This window comes from Somniosus microcephalus, chromosome 1 (assembly GCF_052327205.1).
Source record: "Somniosus microcephalus isolate GS21.2 chromosome 1, FLI_Smic_1.0, whole genome shotgun sequence".
Taxonomy (NCBI): Eukaryota; Metazoa; Chordata; class Chondrichthyes; order Squaliformes; family Somniosidae; genus Somniosus; species Somniosus microcephalus.
Window position 1 is genome coordinate 436,937,069 of NC_140987.1, and position 17,491 is coordinate 436,954,559.

Below are 17,491 nucleotides of genomic sequence, written 5' to 3' on the forward strand. Positions count from 1 at the left end.
CAGAGGCAATTCCTTTGGTTGCCACCACAGCGGCAGACGTCTCCAGAGCCTTCATCTCGTCGTGGGTAGCTCGGTTCGGGGTACCGGCTGACATCTCCTCTGACCGGGGGCCTCAATTTACCTCTGAGCTTTGGAACGCCGTAGCTCAAGGTTTGGGCACCAAGCTTCATCGTACCACCGCCTACCATCCACAGACGAACGGTCTGTGTGAAAGATTCCACAGGTCCCTTAAAGCCGCACTGCGTGCTAGTCTCCGTGGGCCTAGTTGGGTGGACAGGCTCCCTTGGGTGCTGCTAGGTCTTCGCACGGCGCCTAAGGACGACCTGCATTCTTCTTCAGCAGAGCTGGTTTACGGCCAACCACTCAGAGTGCCTGGTGATTTTCTTCCTCCTCACACGGAACCCTGGTCCCCAGCTCAGCAGCTCACCAGGAAGCGACTAGGAATTTCATCCCAGTGCCTATGTCGCATCATGACCTGCAACGCTCCCATGTCCCGGTGGATCTTAAGAGCGCAGAATACGTGTTCATTTGGCAGGATGCTCGCAAAAACCCGCTCAAACCGCCTTACACAGGTCCGTTCCGCGTCATCTCGTCAGGTGACAAGTCCTTCACAGTCGACGTCGGCGGTAAGCCTGACCACATCTCCATCGACTGGTTGAAACCGGCGCATCTGGATCTGAGCGAACCAGTCGTCACCGCTCAGCCGCCTCGTCGTGGTCGTCCACCGTCGACTGCCGGTCCAGTACAGCCACAGTCATCCGCCGAGTCGCCAGTGCCCGCCTCACCGGGTCGACCACAGCCGGCCTCTTCTTCTCCTCTGCCTGCGGCGTCATCCCAACCACAGCCAATGGCCAGTTCGTCTTCTAGCGCTCCGTTCCAGCTGCCGGGGTATCGCAGTCGGTCGGACAGACTCGTCAGACCCACTTCTCGCCTTACCTTCTCTGTTAAAAGCAATTCTGGGGGGGCGCACGTGGCAGAACCACCAGAGGATTACGGACAATTGTATATAATTCCTTTTACAGCAATGTAGTACAGCTGGGGGCTGCACCTTTAATGTATCTGTTAACTGTACTAGGGCTTCTTTCCTGTACTCCGCGTGATGACGTCATGCCGTCCGTCACGTGATCTCTCAACGGCGGGAAGAACGTGATGACGTCATGATGTCAGAGCTCGGAACCTTCTAGCAGTAGAGCTCGGAACCTTCTAGCAGTTGAGCTCGGAACCTGCTAGCAGTTGAGCTCGGAACCTGCTAGCAGTTGAGCTCGGAACCTGCTAGCAGTTGAGCTCGGAACCTGCTAGCAGTTTTCCAGAGAGGCTTTCAAGCAGACCAGACCTATTTGCATTGTATCCTACAGTTTCCTGTACAGCTTCGTTGGTTCATTAAATTTTATTGTTTTTGATTTTCTGAGTTGATCTCAATTCTTCAGATAGGAGCCCCAGTTCCTACACTAGTATATTACCCCCCAATCCCATAAGCCCTAATTTTATGCAATAACCTCTTGTATGGCACCTCATTGAATGCATTTTGAAAATCCAAATACACTACATCCACTGGTTCCCCTTATCTATCCTGCTAGTTACAACCTCAAAAAACGCAAACACATTTGTCAAACATGATTTCCCTTTTATAAATCCAGACTCTGCACAATCATATGATTTTTTAAGTGCCCTATTACCATATCCCTAAAAATAGATTCTAACATTTTGCCTACTACTAAGGGTCTTATTTAACAATAGACTGGTGGACTGTAAGATTGGCCAACTCCCCCCACACTCCTCCTCCATCCCTACCCAAGTAACTTAGAAAACTAATGCACAATGAAGAAGTAATATTTTCCATTGGCCCAATCGGACAGAGTAATGTCCAAATCCAAATAAAAACATCAAGTGGCTCCCCTTAAAGAAAAAATACCACTGAAGGTTCAGGGAGAGTGTAATATGAAAAAGTAACATTTGACAATACACGATTGGAATTGTGAGTTTTAGCATAGCCCAACAACATGGGGTTACATCAAGTGCCTTCTCTTAGGAGGGCACCACTAAACCTTGAACATGAAACATGAAGGTGCAACATGAAAGGGTCTCTCCACTGGCTTATCTCAAAAAGGATATAGATGCACCTGAAAGAGTTTAGAGAAGTGTGATTAGAAGGATTGCAGGCTGTAGGACTTGAGTGTCCTAAACTTACTTTCCTGGAGAAAAGATATGGGGAGATACAATGTAGGTCCTGATGAAACTGATCAATAAGGTTGAAGTAAGCTTTTCAACTTGGACAATGAGCAGTACACATTATAGTACAAAATTCAAAAGCCTTCAATAAATTTAAAGCTGCAACAAAAACAAACAGGATTTTCTTTTATTTGCTTATGGGATGTGGGCGTTGCTGGCAAGGCCAGCATTTATTGCCCATCCCTAATTGCCCTTGAGAAGGTGGTGGTGAGCCACCTTCTTGAACCCCTGCAGTCCATGTGGTGAAGTTACTCCCGCAGTGCTGTTAGGTAGGGAGTTCCAGGATTTTGACCTAATGGCGATGAAGGATCGGCGATATACTTCTAAGTCAGGATGATGTGTGTCTTGGAGGGGAACTTGGAGGTGGTGGTGTTCCCATGCGCCTGCTGCCCTTGTCCTTCTAGGTGGAAGAGGTCATGGGTTTGGGAGGTGCTGCCGAAGCAGCCTAGGCAAGTTGCTGCAGTGCATCTTGCAGATGGTACACACTGCAGCCACGGTACGCCGGTGGTGGAGGGGGTGCCAATCAAGCGGGTTGCTTTGTCCTGGATGGTGTCGAGCTTCTTGAGTGTTGTTGGAGCTGCATTCATCCAGGCAAGTGGAGAGTATTCCATCACACTCCTTACTTGTGCCTTGTAGATGGTAGAAAGGCTTTGGGGGAGTCAGGAAGTGAGACGCTCGCCGCAGAATACCTAGTCTCTGACCTGCTCTTGTTGCCACAGTATTTATGTGGCTGGTCCAGTTAAATTTCTGGTCAATGGTGACCCCCAGGATGTTGATGGTGGGGGATTCGGTGATGGTAATGTCATTGAATGTCAAGGGGTAGTGTTTAGACTCTCGCTTGTTGGAGATAGTCATTGCCTGACACTTCGGTGGCGCGAATGTTACCTGCCACTTATCAGCCCAAGCCTGAACATAAGAACATAAGAACATAAGAAATAGGAGCAGGAGTAGGCCAATCGGCCCCTCGAGCCTGCTCCGCCATTCAATAAGATCATGGCTGATCTGATCCTAACTGCCAATCTACTATCACAGAACCATCTCCTGAATCTAACAGAATTAGACACACGAAATAGGAGCAGGATCAGGCTACACAGCCCCTGGGCCCGCTCCGCTACCCACAGGGCCATGACCGATCCGAACCTAGACTCATGTCCAAATTCCTGCCCGCTCCCCGTAACCCTTAATTCCCTTTACTTCTAGGAAACTGTCTATTTCTGTTTTAAATTTATGTAGTGATGTAGCTTCTACAGCTTTTTGGGGCAGCATATTCCATGGACCTACCACCCTCTGAGTGAAGTAGTTCCTCCTCATCTCAGTTTTGAAAGAGCAGCCCCTTATTCTAAGACTATGCCCCCTAGTTCTAGTTTCACCCATCATCGGGAACATCCTCTCCGCATCCACCCGATCCAACCCCTTCACAATCTTATATGTTTCAATAAGATCGCCTCTCATTCTTCTGAACTCCAATGAGTAGAGTCCCAATCTACTCAACCTCTCCTCATATGTCCATCCCCTCATCCCCGGGATTAACCGAGTGAACCTTCTTTGTACTGACTCGAGAGCAAGTATGTCTTTTCTTAAGTATGGACACCAAAACTGTATGCAGTATTCCAGGTGCGGTCTCACCAATACCTTGTACAACTGAAGCAATACCTCCCTATTTTTATATTCTATCCCCCTAGCAATGAAAGCCAACATTCCATTGGCCTTCTTAATCACTTGCTGCACCTGCATACTAACCTTTTGAGTTTCGTGCACCAGGACCCCCAGATCCCTTTGTACTTCAGTACTTTCCAGTTTCTTGCCATTAAGATAATAGCTTGCTCTACGATTTTTCCTGCCAAAGTGCATAACCTCACACTTTCCAGTATTTTTGTATTCCATCTGCCAAATCTCTACCCACTTACTTAGTCTGTCTATGTCCCCTTGCAGGTTTTTTATGTCCTCCTCACTCACTACTTTCCCTCCCATCTTAGTGTCATCTGCAAACTTTGATATGTTACACTCGGTCCCCTCCTCCAAATCGTTAATATAGATTGTAAAGAGTTGGGGACCCAGCACTGACCCCTGCGGAACACCACTAGTTACTGATTGCCAGTCTGAGAATGAACCATTTATCCCAACTCTCTGCCTTCTGTTAGATAGCCAATCCTCTATCCATGCCAGAATATTACCTCCAATCCTGTGATTTTTTATCTTAAGCAATAATCTTTTGTGTGGCACCTTGTCAAATGCCTTTTGGAAGTCTAAATACACTACGTCCACTGGTTCCCCTTTATCCACCCTATATGTTACTTCCTCAAAGAACTCAAGCGAATTTGTCAAACATGACTTCCCCTTCATGAAACCATGCTGACTTTGTCCTATTAAATTATGATTATCCAAATGTCCTGTTACTGTCTCCTTAATAATGGACTCCAAAATTTTACCTACCACAGATGTTAGGCTAACCGGTCTATAGTTTCCAGCCTTCTGTCTACTGCCCTTTTTAAATAAGGGTGTTACATTAGCAGTTTTCCAGTCTGCCGGGACCATTGCCGAGTCCAGGGAGTTTTGGAAAATTATTACCAATGCATCCACAATCCCTACCGCCACTTCCCTCAAGACCCTAGGATGTAAGCCATCAGGTCCAGGTGATTTATCCGCCTTGAGTCCCATTATTTTACCGAGTACCACTTCCTTAGTGATTTTGATCGTGTTTAGCTCCTCCCCCCCTATAGCCCCCTGTTTGTCCAGTGTTGGGATATTCTTAGTGTCCTCTACTGTAAAGACTGATACAAAATATTCATTCAGTGTTTTTGCCATCTCCATATTTCCAACCATTAATTTCCCGGTCTCATCCTCTAAGGGACCAACATTTACTTTAGCCACCCTTTTTCTTTTTATATAACTATAAAAACTCTATCTGTTTTTATGTTTTTTGCTCATTTACTTTCATAATCTATCTTCCCTTTCTTAATCAATCTTTTTGTTATTTTTTGCTGTCTTTTAAAGTTTTCCCAATCCTCTATCCTCCCACTAGATTTGGCTACCTTATATGCCCTTGTTTTTAGTCGAATACTATCCTTAATTTCTTTACTTAGCCACAGATGGCTGTCTTTTCTTTTACACCCTTTTCTTCTCAGTGGAATATATATTTTTTGGAAGTTGTAAAATAACTCCTTAAATGTACACCACTGATCATGTATCGTCTTACCCTTTAATCTATTTTCCCAATCCACTCTACTCAATTCCGCTCTCATACCTTCATAGTCTCCTTTATTCAAGCTTAGCACGCTTGTTTGAGATCCAACCTTCTCACCCTCTAATTGAATATGGAATTCAACCATGTTATGGTCACTCATTCCAAGGGGATCCTTTTACTAGGACATTTTTAATTAATCCTGTCTCGTTACACAGGACCAGATCTAAGGTTGCTTGCCTCCTTGAACAGTATGTTCAGTTACATACTGCTCAAGAAACCCATCCCTAATACACTCAATGAACTCATCCTCAAGGCAGCCCTGCCCAATTTGATTTGTCCAATTAATATGATAGTTAAAATCCCCCATAATTATAGATGCTCCCTTATTACAAGCCTCAACTATTTCCTGATTGATACTCTGTCCAACAGAGTTGCAACTGTTCAGAGGCCTATAGACTACGCCCACTAGTGTTTTTTTCCCCTTATTATTCCTTACCTCCACCCAAACTGTTTCATTATCCTGATCTTTTGACCCAATATCATTTCTCTGTATTACAGTGATTCCTTCCTTTATTAACATAGCCACCCCACCTCCCCTTCCTTCCTGCCTGTCCTTCCTGATCGTTAAATAACCTGGTATGTTTAATTCCCAGGCATTGGCACCCTGCAGCCATGTTTCTGTAATGGCCACAAGATCATACCCATATGTAGTTATTTGTGCCATTAACTCGTCTATTTTGTTACGAATGCTACGTGCATTCAGATAGAGAACTTTCAAATATGTTTTGTGACACTTAGTTCCTGCTTTTGCCCTTTTTATTACTTTACCTTTTACTCCATACCTTCTGCCCCTTCCTGACACGCTCTGGTTTTTAATTTCCCCACTGCTACCTAAGTCTATGACCTTCTCTGTTGTCATTTTTATTATTTGCTCTCTAGGAACCTCCCCCCCACTAGTTAGTTTAAAGCCCTCTCTACAGCCCTAGTTATATGATCCGCCAGGACTCTAGTCCCAGCACTGGCCAAGTGAAGCCCGTCCCAACGGAACAGCTCCCTCCTGCCCCAGTACTGGTGCCAGTGTCCCAGGAAGCAAAACCCATTTCTCCCACACCAGTCTTTGAGCCACGCATTTAACTCTCTAATTTTATTTGTCCTAGCCAAATTCACTCGTGGCTCAGGTAATAATCCAGAGATTATTACCCTTGAGGTTCTGTTTTTTAATTTGACCCCTAGCTGCTCATACTCCTTTAACAGAACCAGCTTCCTAGTCCTATCTACGTCGTTTGTACCAACATGGACCACGACAACTGGATCCACCCCCTCCCACTGCAAGTTTCTTTCCAGCCCAGAGGAGATGTCCTTAACCCTGGCACCGGGTAAGCAACACAGCCTTCGGGACTCTCGCTCTCGGCAGCAGAGAACTCTATCTATCCCCCTAATAATACTATCCCCTACCACTACAACATTTCTTTTTACTCCCCCCTCTTGAATGGCCCCCTGTTCCACGGTGCTGTGGCCAGGTTGCTCATCCTCCCTGCAGTCCCTGCTCCTGTCCCCACAGGGAGTAAGAACCTCGAACCTGTTGGACAAGAGCAAGGGCTGCAGCTCCTCCAGCTCTACCTCCTGGATCCCCGTACCTGCCTCACTCGTAGTCACACCGTCCTGTCCCTGACCATGGGCTACATCTGAATTAATTAACTTCATAGGTGTGACCACCTCCTGATACACAGAGTCCAGGTACTTCTCCCCCTCCTTGATGTGTCGCAGTGTCTGAAGCTCAGACTCCAGCTCATCAACACGGAGCTGGAGTTCCTGTAGCAGCAGACACTTGTCACAGACGTAATCACCGTGAGCCTCAATGGGGTTCACCGGCTCCCACATCTCGGAACAGTAACACATCACCTGCTCCATTCTATGTAATTAATTAAATTATTTATTGTTAGTTATGGACACCCTCTGCCCGATTTTAGATGCTAGTATCCCCTTTAATTAATTGGATTTAAATTAAATCAATCCCTCTAGTTACACCAGTTAAATAGTTTACCAACAGTCACTCTGCACCAGAAAGGCCTTATTAACTACAACCCACAGAGTTAAAGTTTGAAAAGAGCACCTAACACCCCACTTACCCTAACTCACACTTACCCAAACTCACAGCATTCTTTGATGACTCGCACTCAGTCTTGCTCGCACTAGGACTGGTCTTTTTATACTGTTTGTTTGTTTACAGCCAAATGAGTCACCCCTGCTGATTGGTTAGAAAACTGGTTTCCACTGCCTGCTGTGCCAATTTACTCCTACTGCAGTGTAACCTTGTTTTACTCTTCTTAAACCAACAGAATCCCAAATATTTAACTTTTCCCCTTTACTTAAACTGCTTAAGTAATCTTATCAAGAACGTTGTTCAGGTCTTGTTGCATGCAGGCATGGACTGCTTCATTATCTGAGGAGTTGTGAATGGGACTGAACACTGTGCAGTCATCAGCGAACATCCCCATTTCTAACCTTATGTTGGAGGGAAGGTCATTGATGAAGCAGCTGAAGATGGTTGAGCTTCAGACACTGCCCTGAGGAGCTCCTGCAGCGATGTCCTGGGACTGTGATAATTGACCTTCAATTACCACAACCATCTTCCTTTGTACTAGGTATAACTCCAGCCAGTGGAGAGTTTCCCCCCCCGATTCCCATTGACTTCAGTTTTACTAGGGCTCCTTCATGCCACACTCGGTCAAATGCTGCCTTGATGTCAAGGGCAGTCACTCTCACCTCACCTCTGGAATTCAGCTCCTTTGTCCATGTTTGGACCAAGGCTGTAAAGAGGTCGGCAGCCAAGTGGTCTTGGCGGAACCCAAACTGAGCATCAGTGAGCAGGTTATTGGTGAGTAAGTGACGCTTGATAGCACTGTCGATGACACCTTCCATCACTTTGCTGATGATTGATACTAGACTGATGCGGCGGTAATTGACCGGATTGGATATGTCCTGCTTTTTGTGGACAGGGCATACCTGGGCAGTTTTCCACATTATCGGGTAGATGCCAGTGTTGTAGCTGTACTGGAACAGCTTGGCTAGAGGCGCAGCTAGTTCTGGAGCACAAGTCTTCAGCACGATAGCTGAGATGTTGTCGGGGCCCACAGCCTTTGCTCTATCCAGTGCGCTCAGCTGTTTCTTAATATCACGTGGAGTGAATCGAATTGGCTGAAGACTGGCTTCTGTGATGGTGGGGACCTCAGGAGGAGGCCGATATGGATCATCCACTCGGCACTTCTGGCTGAAGATGGTTGCAAACGCTTCAGTCTTGTCTTTTGCACTCATGTGCTGGGCTGCACCATCATTGAGGATGGGGATATTCATGGAGCCTCCTCCTCCCATTAGTTGTTTAATGGTCCACCACCATTCACGACTGGATGTTGCAGGACTGCAGAGCTTTGATCTGATCCGTTGATTGTGGGATCGCTTAGCCCTGTCTATAGCATGCTGCTTCCGCTTTTTAGCATGCATGTAGTCCAGTGTTGCAGCTTCCCCCGGTTGGCACCTCATTTTTAGATATGCCTGGTGCTGCTCCTGGCATGCTCTTCTACACTCCTTATTGAACCAGGGTTGGTCCACTGGCTTGATGGTAATGGTAGAGTGAGGGATATGCCGGGCCAGGAGGTTACAGATTGTGGTGGAATACAATTCTGCTGCTGCTGATGGCCCACAGCGCCTCACGGATGCCCAGTTTTGAGCTGCTAGATCTGTTCTGATTCTACCCCATTTAGCATGGTGGTAGTGCCGCACAACACGATGGAGGGTGTCCTCAGTGTGAAGATGGTACTTCGTCTCCACAATGACTGTGCGGTGGTCACTGCTACCAATACTGTCATGGACAGATGCATCTGCGACAGGTAGATTGGTGAGGACGAGGTCAAGTAGGTTTTTCCCTCATGTTGGTCTCTCACCACCTGTCGCTGGCCCAGACTGGCAGCTATGTCCTTCAGGACTCCGCCAGCTCGGTCAGTAGTGGTACTACCGAGCCACTCTTGGTGATGGACATTGAAGTCCCCCACCCAGAGTACATTCTGTGCCCTTGCTACTTTCAGTGCTTCTTCCAAGTGGTGTTCACCATGGAGGAGTACTGATTCATCAGCTGAGGGAGGGCGGTAGGTGGTAATCAGCAGGAGGTTTCCTTGCCCATGCTTGACCTGAAGCCACGAGACTTCATGGGGTCCGGAGTCAATGTAGAGGACTCCCAGGGCCACTCCTTCCCGACTGTATACCACTGCGCCGCCACCCCTGGTGGGTCTGTCCTGCTGGTGGGACAGGACACACCCAGGGATAGCGATGGAGGAGTTTGGGACATTGGCTGTAAGGTATGATTCTGTGAGTATGACTATGTCAGGCTGTTGCTTGACTAGTTTTGTTCTCCCAATTTTGGCACAAGTCCCCAGATGTTGGTAAGGAGGACTTTGTAGGGTTGACTGGGCTGGGTGTGCGTTACCGTAGCCGGTGCCGGGTGGTCCGTCCAGTTTCATTCTTATTATTTTGTTTCGTAGCGGTTTGTTACAACTGAGTGTCTTGCTGGGCCATTTCAGAGGGCAATTAAGAGTCAATTACATTGCTGTGGGTCTGGAGTCACATATATCGGCCAGGCCAGGTAAGGACAGCAGATTTCCCTAAAAGACATTAGTGAACCAGATGGGTTTTTACAACAGTCCGATAGTTTCATGGTTACCATTATTGATACTAGTAATTATTCTATATTTATTTAATTAACTGAATTTAAATTCCCCAGCTGCCATGGTGGGATTTGAACTCCCGTCTCTGGTGGATTACATAGAAACATAGAAACATAGAAGATAGGAGCAGGAGTAGGCCATTCGGCCCCTTGAGCCTGCTCCGCCATTCAATGAGATCATGGCTGATCATCCAAATTCAGTACCCTGTCCCTGCCTTCTCCCCATATCCCTTGATCCCTTTAGCCTTAAGAAATATATCCAACTCTTTCTTGAATATATTTGAAGACTTGGCCTCAACCGCCTTCTGTGGTAGAGAATTCCACAGGTTCACCACTCTCTGGGTGAAGAAATTCTTCCTCATCTCTGTCCTAAATGGCTTACCTGTTATCCTTAGACTGTGACCCCTGTTTCTGGACTCTCCGACCATCGGGAATATTCTACCTGCATCTAGTTTGTCCAGACCTGTCAGAATTTTATAAGTTTCGATGAGATCCCCTCTCATTCTTCTAAACTCCAGCGAGTATAAGCCCAATCGACCCAATCTCTCCTCATACGTCATTCCTGCCATCCCAGGGATCAGCCTTGTGAATCTTCGCTGAACTCCTTCCATGGCAAGAACATCCTTCCTCAGATAAGGTGACCAAAACTGCACACAGTACTCAAGGTGTGGTCTCACCAAGGCCCTGTACAACTAGAGCAGGACATCCTTGCTCCTGTACTCAAATCCTTTTGCTATGAAGGCCAACATACCATTTGCCTTCTTCACCGCCTGCTTTGAACTCATGTCTCATGGATCATTAGTCCCGGCCTCTGGATTACTAGCCCAGTGACATTACCACTACACTACCGTTCTCGACATGAAACAGACTCCCAGAGAAGATCTGGGACACCTTCAAATTGAGCTGGATTGATATCTGTTGAGGAGAACTGAAGGTTAGAGATTTTCACTACTTTTTTCAGTTTTGGGTACCAAACCTCAGGAAAAATATTTTGGCCTTGGAGGGGGTACAGCGCAGATTCACCAAAATGGTACCAGGGCTTAAAGGGTTAAATTATGAGGACAGGTTAAGTAAACTTGGTTTGAATTCCCTTGAGTTTAGAAGGTTGATGGGCAATCTAATCAATGTGTTTAAAATGTTGTAGGCGTCAGATATATATAGAGATATGGCTAGGGCCACAAATGCAGAATGTTCCTATCTTCTGTGCCAAAATCAGCGAGTGGGCCACATGTGATTACACAGTAATGAATCACGTACACAAAACAACAAGACCCCCTCCATAAACAAAATGCAAGACCATGTCTTCCCTGTCTTCCTTTCCCCCCCTCCCCTTTCTTACCCAACTTATCCTTCCCTCTCCTTTGTCCTCATCGTCCCTCTTCCTGAAGCCTGGTTTTCCTTGTTCTTTCTCTATCTTCCTACTGCCTTTTCTGTTTCTTTCTCTTTCTCTCTCTGTCTCTACCCTCTCCCTCCCTCCCCTTTTAGGTTACAATAGATCTTTTGAAAGATTCCATTATTTCAAGAGTACATCCTCTGCTTGAAAAGGCATTTCTTAGTGAGGAGGGGCAGCTGAAGAGATATGGCTAGGGCCACAAATGCAGAAGCGAATGCTTCAATGCTTTATAACTGCTGGGTAGAGAGGACTAGGTTAAATTCCACCATCAGGGAACAATCTTTTCCAGTACACCAGGCCTGGGAACTTTTGAACAGTTTGAATGTGCTGAAATCAGCCTTGAAAGGAAGTAGCAGGTGCTTTGCAGCCGTATCAAAGAAGCTCACGGGCTGCAATAGATCTGGCAGGCGTTTCTTTTCTCATCATTGCGGTACCGTGATCAGTTAGTCTTTTTTTATGACCAAGTCACCACATCTATCCTATCCTCGTGCACTTTCTGATGGGTGTTGTGAATTTCTTTTCTCTCTCTCCCTCCAGCTTAGGGACGAAGACCAATTATAATGTCCCCCTCCCCAGTTCCTGCCCGAGATCAGCTACCTCAGGACAAACTAACCACTGAACCTGAGCCCTGCCTAATTGGTATGGCTCAATAAGATACCAAGTGTTGTATTTACCCATTAAGCCAGTGGAGCTACTTCAGCGTTCTTAAGACTTGTCATCCACGTTTCGGATGAGACGTTAAACCAAGGCCCTGTCTGCCCTCTCAGGTGGAAGTAAAAGATCCCATGGCACTATTTTGAAGATGAGCGGGGGAGTTCTCCCCGGTGTCCTGGCCAATATTTGTCTTTCAGCCAACATCACTAAAAACAGATTATCTGATCATTATCACATTGCTGTTTGTGGGACCTTGCTGTGCACAAATTAGCTGCCGCGTTTCCTACATCACAACAGTGACTACACTTCAAAAAGTACTTCTTCGGCTGTAAAGTGCTTTGGGACGTCCCGAGGTGGTGAAAGGCGTTGTATAAATGCAAGTCTTTATTTTTTTTGAAAAAGTCATAATCTAATTCCCTTGAACCATCTGCAAGATCAGCCTGCTACCCTCTTCTCCCCTCCCCTCTGTTGAAAACAAGTGTCCAACTATGCCCTTTACCACTTCCAGTGCAGCCTAAAATCAGAGCCCCTCATACCGCAAGAACTCACTCCAGTTCGACAACGACCTATGTAGACGTGTAGCATGTCCACTGGCACTTCCCACCACAAACTACTGGAAATTGGTTGCCTGTTTTACATAAAGCAGTTGTACCACTTGACTGTGCACCTGGAGTAATACAAAGTGTTATACCTATTGGACCTGGAGTAATACAAAGTGTTATACCTATTGGACCTGGAGTAATACAAAGTGTTATACCTATTGGACCTGGAGTAATACAAAGTGTTATACCTATTGGACCTGGAGTAATACAGAGTGTTATACCTATTGGACCTGGAGTAATACAAAGTGTTATACCTATTGGACCTGGAGTAATACAAAGTGTTATACCTATTGGACCTGGAGTAATACAAAGTGGTATACCTATTGGACCTGGAGTAATACAGAGTGTTATACCTATTGGACCTGGAGTAATACAAAGTGTTATACCTATTGGACCTGGAGTAATACAAAGTGTTATACCTATTGGACCTGGAGTAATACAAAGTGGTATACCTATTGGACCTGGAGTAATACAAAGTGTGATACCTATTGGACCTGGAGTAATAGAGTGTTATACCTATTGGACCTGGAGTAATACAGAGTGTTATACCTATTGGACCTGGAGTAATACATAGTGTTATACCTATTGGACCTGGAGTAATACAGAGTGTTATACCTATTGGACCTGGAGTAATACAGAGTGTTATACCTATTGGACCTGGAGTAATACAGAGTGTTATACCTATTGGACCTGGAGTAATACAGAGTGTTATACCTATTGGACCTGGAGTAATAGAGTGTTATACCTATTGGACCTGGAGTAATACATGGTGTTATACCTATTGGACCTGGAGTAATACAGAGTGTTATACCTATTGGACCTGGAGTAATAGAGTGTTATACCTATTGGACCTGGAGTAATACAGAGTGTTATACCTATTGGACCTGGAGTAATACATAGTGTTATACCTATTGGACCTGGAGTAATACAGAGTGTTATACCTATTGGACCTGGAGTAATGCAAAGTGTCATACCTATTGGACCTGGAGTAATACAAAGTGTTATACCTATTGGACCTGGAGTAATAGAGTGTTATACCTATTGGACCTGGAGTAATAGAGTGTTATACCTATTGGACCTGGAGTAATACAGAGTGTTATACCTATTGGACCTGGAGTAATACATAGTGTTATACCTATTGGACCTGGAGTAATACAGAGTGTTATACCTATTGGACCTGGAGTAATACAGAGTGTTATACCTATTGGACCTGGAGTAATACAGAGTGTTATACCTATTGGACCTGGAGTAATAGAGTGTTATACCTATTGGACCTGGAGTAATACATAGTGTTATACCTATTGGACCTGGAGTAATACAGAGTGTTATACCTATTGGACCTGGAGTAATAGAGTGTTATACCTATTGGACCTGGAGTAATGCAGAGTGTTATACCTATTGGACCTGGAGTAATACAGAGTGTTATACCTATTGGACCTGGAGTAATGCAAAGTGTTATACCTATTGGACCTGGAGTAATACAAAGTGTTATACCTATTGGACTTATGACTTTGACTGCTACAAAATATAATTACCTGACGTTAACTCTATACTGTATATTACAGTCCTGGCTCTGAGAGGGAGACGCTCGCGAGCGTACTCTGGTGACGTCCACGCCACATTCAAAAAAAGGGGCGGTTGCTCAAACGCCCTCCAATGGGAAATCTCCAACTATCGTCCACTTCGCCAGCTAGCAGCCAATCGGAAACGGCGCGTTGGCCGAGATTCAGCCATTAGGCGAGACCCCTGTTCGGGAGGTGTGATTTTTTGTAACCGCCATTCCGATTGGTGAAGCCAGATTACGCCGATTTTGGCGGAGGCCAGTGGCCAGCAAGCGGCTCGGCGCAGCGACCAATGGCGAGGCCGGGGGGGCGGTGCCGAGCGGGCAGCCAATGGGGCGGGAGCGCGAGTCGGACACCGCCAAGATCGGTTGAGGATGAAAACAGTCGCGAGCTGCGGGAAGCGGCTTCATTTTGGTTGTTGCGCCGCCGCGGCCGGGAGCCGAGCCGAGCGAGGGGGGCAAGCCCAGCAAGTTCATTCTAACCGCCAGCAATATAAACACACGGGAGATCCGGACACCCCTCCGCTCCCGCCTTACCCCGCCGCCGAAAACTGACAAACAAAACTCCCCCCTCAGAATAAGGACAATGTAATTCCAGTTCAGCCGGGTCGAGTTTTATATTTTAATTCACTCCCCTGATGTGGTGGAGGAGCCGCGGTGTTTAGCTTCATTTCCCCTCGCCTCCCCCCTTCCCCACCACTCCTCTTTTATTTGTTAACCGGTATATTTATTTCAAATTTTATTTTTCTTTCTTTACCCTCCCCTGGGGGAAAAAAAAACACTTAAGAGAAAGCGGCGCCCGTGGAACCGACAGATTTATATGTATGGAAAAGGTATCATCGCTTTACCTCGCTCTTAAAAAAAAATATATATATAATTGTGATCGACTTAAGCTAATCTTTTCTAAGTTTCTAGATTTTATCTTTTTTTTGTTGGGTGGTTTTCTGGAATAAGGAGTTAAAATGACTGGAGTTCTTTTTTTTTCAATTTTAATTTTCTTTCAGACACGAATTAGAAGGGGGAGAGAATTGTGTTTTTAAATTTTATTTTAAAACCCTCCTCATTCAATGTTGGTGTTGAATCCCATCTAGCTGCACACTTGGATTAGGTTGTTTTCCGCAAGAAAGCCCCTGGCTTCAGGCCTAGGCTGCAGAGGAGTGGGCTGCGAGAGCCAGGGTTTGAGGTGCAGTGTCCGGCCGCAGGGTTCCCAACTTGGAGGAGAGGGGGGTAGGATTGCAAAAAAAATGCAGCCAGAATTATTTCCAAGCCTGAATTCCGATCCTTTTTTTAAAAAAACACTTTGCAACGCCTCCCAAATACAACACCAGAGTTAGGTATGAACGGCATCAGCAGAGAGGGAGGAGGGGAGGGAGAGAGAAAACCCCAAAAAAAACAATTGCAGGTTAATTTTTCTAAAACTTTGTTTTAAAAATCGTCCGAACTTTTTTTTTGTGATTGTACAGAGTTGGTTTTTTTTTTTTTAAAAAGAAACTGCTCTTTGGTGCCACCATGAATATATTGATGAAGGTGGAAGCTCTCAGGAGGAGGTTTGCTTCGTGCATGCCTGCAAAGTAAAAAAGTGTAATTTTTAAAACGTTTTATTCTCAGCACGATGGCTATAAACGTGTGAAAAAACACCGGTCTTTAGCAGCAAAATAAACCCGTGCCTTTATTAAATGTGACAGTGTTTGCAGTTTCATATTCATGTACAGTATCTAGTGGCTAGGCCATGAGGCCTGGTGGGCCTTGTTACTAAGTGATCTGCAGGGAACCTTGTGTTAATGGTTTGTCTTGCTATATTCACGTTCTTTTTAGGATTTAACATTGGTCAATGTTATTACTTTTGCATACTAAAGGTTTTGGTATAAGATGTAGGCTAATCAACAGATCGTTTGATTAGGTTTTGCACCATCTACCCAGTTGCTTCTGGAGTACTAGGCCTCAACAATCTGTTTCAACAATTTCCAAAATAAGTTGTTAGTATACAGTACCAAGTTTCTTTAGTTTTCCATTGCCTATAGTATTTGAGCTTTGGAATATAATCCAAATATGTGAGCAAACATATATTTTATATATATATATATATTATAGTAGCTTCACACATGATAAGCCAAATAAGAAAGTTTAATCTATGAAAAGTTCAAGTGAACTGACTTTGTTATAATTTGTGCATGAAAGAACTTTACTTTAAAATCTATTTGATTCCATTCATTACTATTTAGGTGCTGTTAAGGTGGAACCCTGCATATTCTAGCTTTGGCAATCGAAGTATCCAAATTGCAGCAATAAAAGAACCATCAACATGGCCAAAGATGTAAGTGTTATATTTTTGCCAGATATATATAGCTTTACTCGTGAGCTGTTGTGCAACAATATTCTTTAAAATCAGCGGGTACCCTGGTTTTAATCAAGATGTCCTTGGCCTTATTTATGCACAAAGTAGAAGACAACTTGCATTTTTATAGTGCCCTCATGGTGTAACTCCTCAGGACTTGCCAATGTGCTTTGTGTCCAATGAACTACTTTTGAAGTGTATTTACATTTATGTAGGCAAATGTGGCAGCCAAGATCCACAAACATCAAATGAGATGAATGACCAGTTGATTATTTTTGTGGTGGTAGTTGAGGGTGGAATGTTGGCCAAGATGAAAGGAGAACTCCCTACTGTTCTTCAAATAGTACCATGGGATCTTTGTCTGTTAGATGGGGCCTTGATTTAATGTCGCATCCATAAGGCAGCTCCTCTGGCAATGTAGCGCACCCTCCGTACAATGCATTAAAGGGCCTGTCTAGATTACGCACCTGCATTGCATCCACAGCCATCTGACTCTGGCTTGAGTGCTACATCCCCACTGTGTTGAAATCAAAACATGTTGCTAGTTTTAACTCGCAATTCATTCTTTCCTCCTGTGATTCTGAGCCTTTTAAAATTCTGGTTTGGTGTGACCTAATCAGTATGTCCTGCTATCTCTCAATCATGGTATCTCCTGCAATGTGGACCATGGCCTTTCACCACCTTTTAAGAACATAACATAAGAAGTAGGAGCAGGAGTAGGCCATACGGCCCCTCGGGCCTGCTCCGCCATTCAATAGGATCATGGCTGATCTGAATCTAGACTCACGTCCACTTCCCTGCCCTCTTTCCCCATAA

At 45.2% G+C, this 17,491-nt stretch overlaps 1 protein-coding gene across 1 annotated transcript in view; it reads left to right on the forward strand.

Moving 5' to 3' along the window:
• Positions 1 to 14,695: 14,695 nt before the first annotated feature.
• Positions 14,696 to 17,491, forward strand: part of LOC147125307 (transcription factor Dp-1-like) — a 62,504-nt gene continuing 59,708 nt past the window's right edge. The window contains exons 1-2 of the mRNA XM_086000944.1: positions 14,696 to 15,173; positions 16,563 to 16,654. Of these exons, the coding sequence (XP_085857070.1) occupies positions 16,643 to 16,654 (12 nt within the window). The 5' untranslated portion in view covers positions 14,696 to 15,173; positions 16,563 to 16,642. The remainder of the gene's footprint in view (positions 15,174 to 16,562; positions 16,655 to 17,491) is intronic.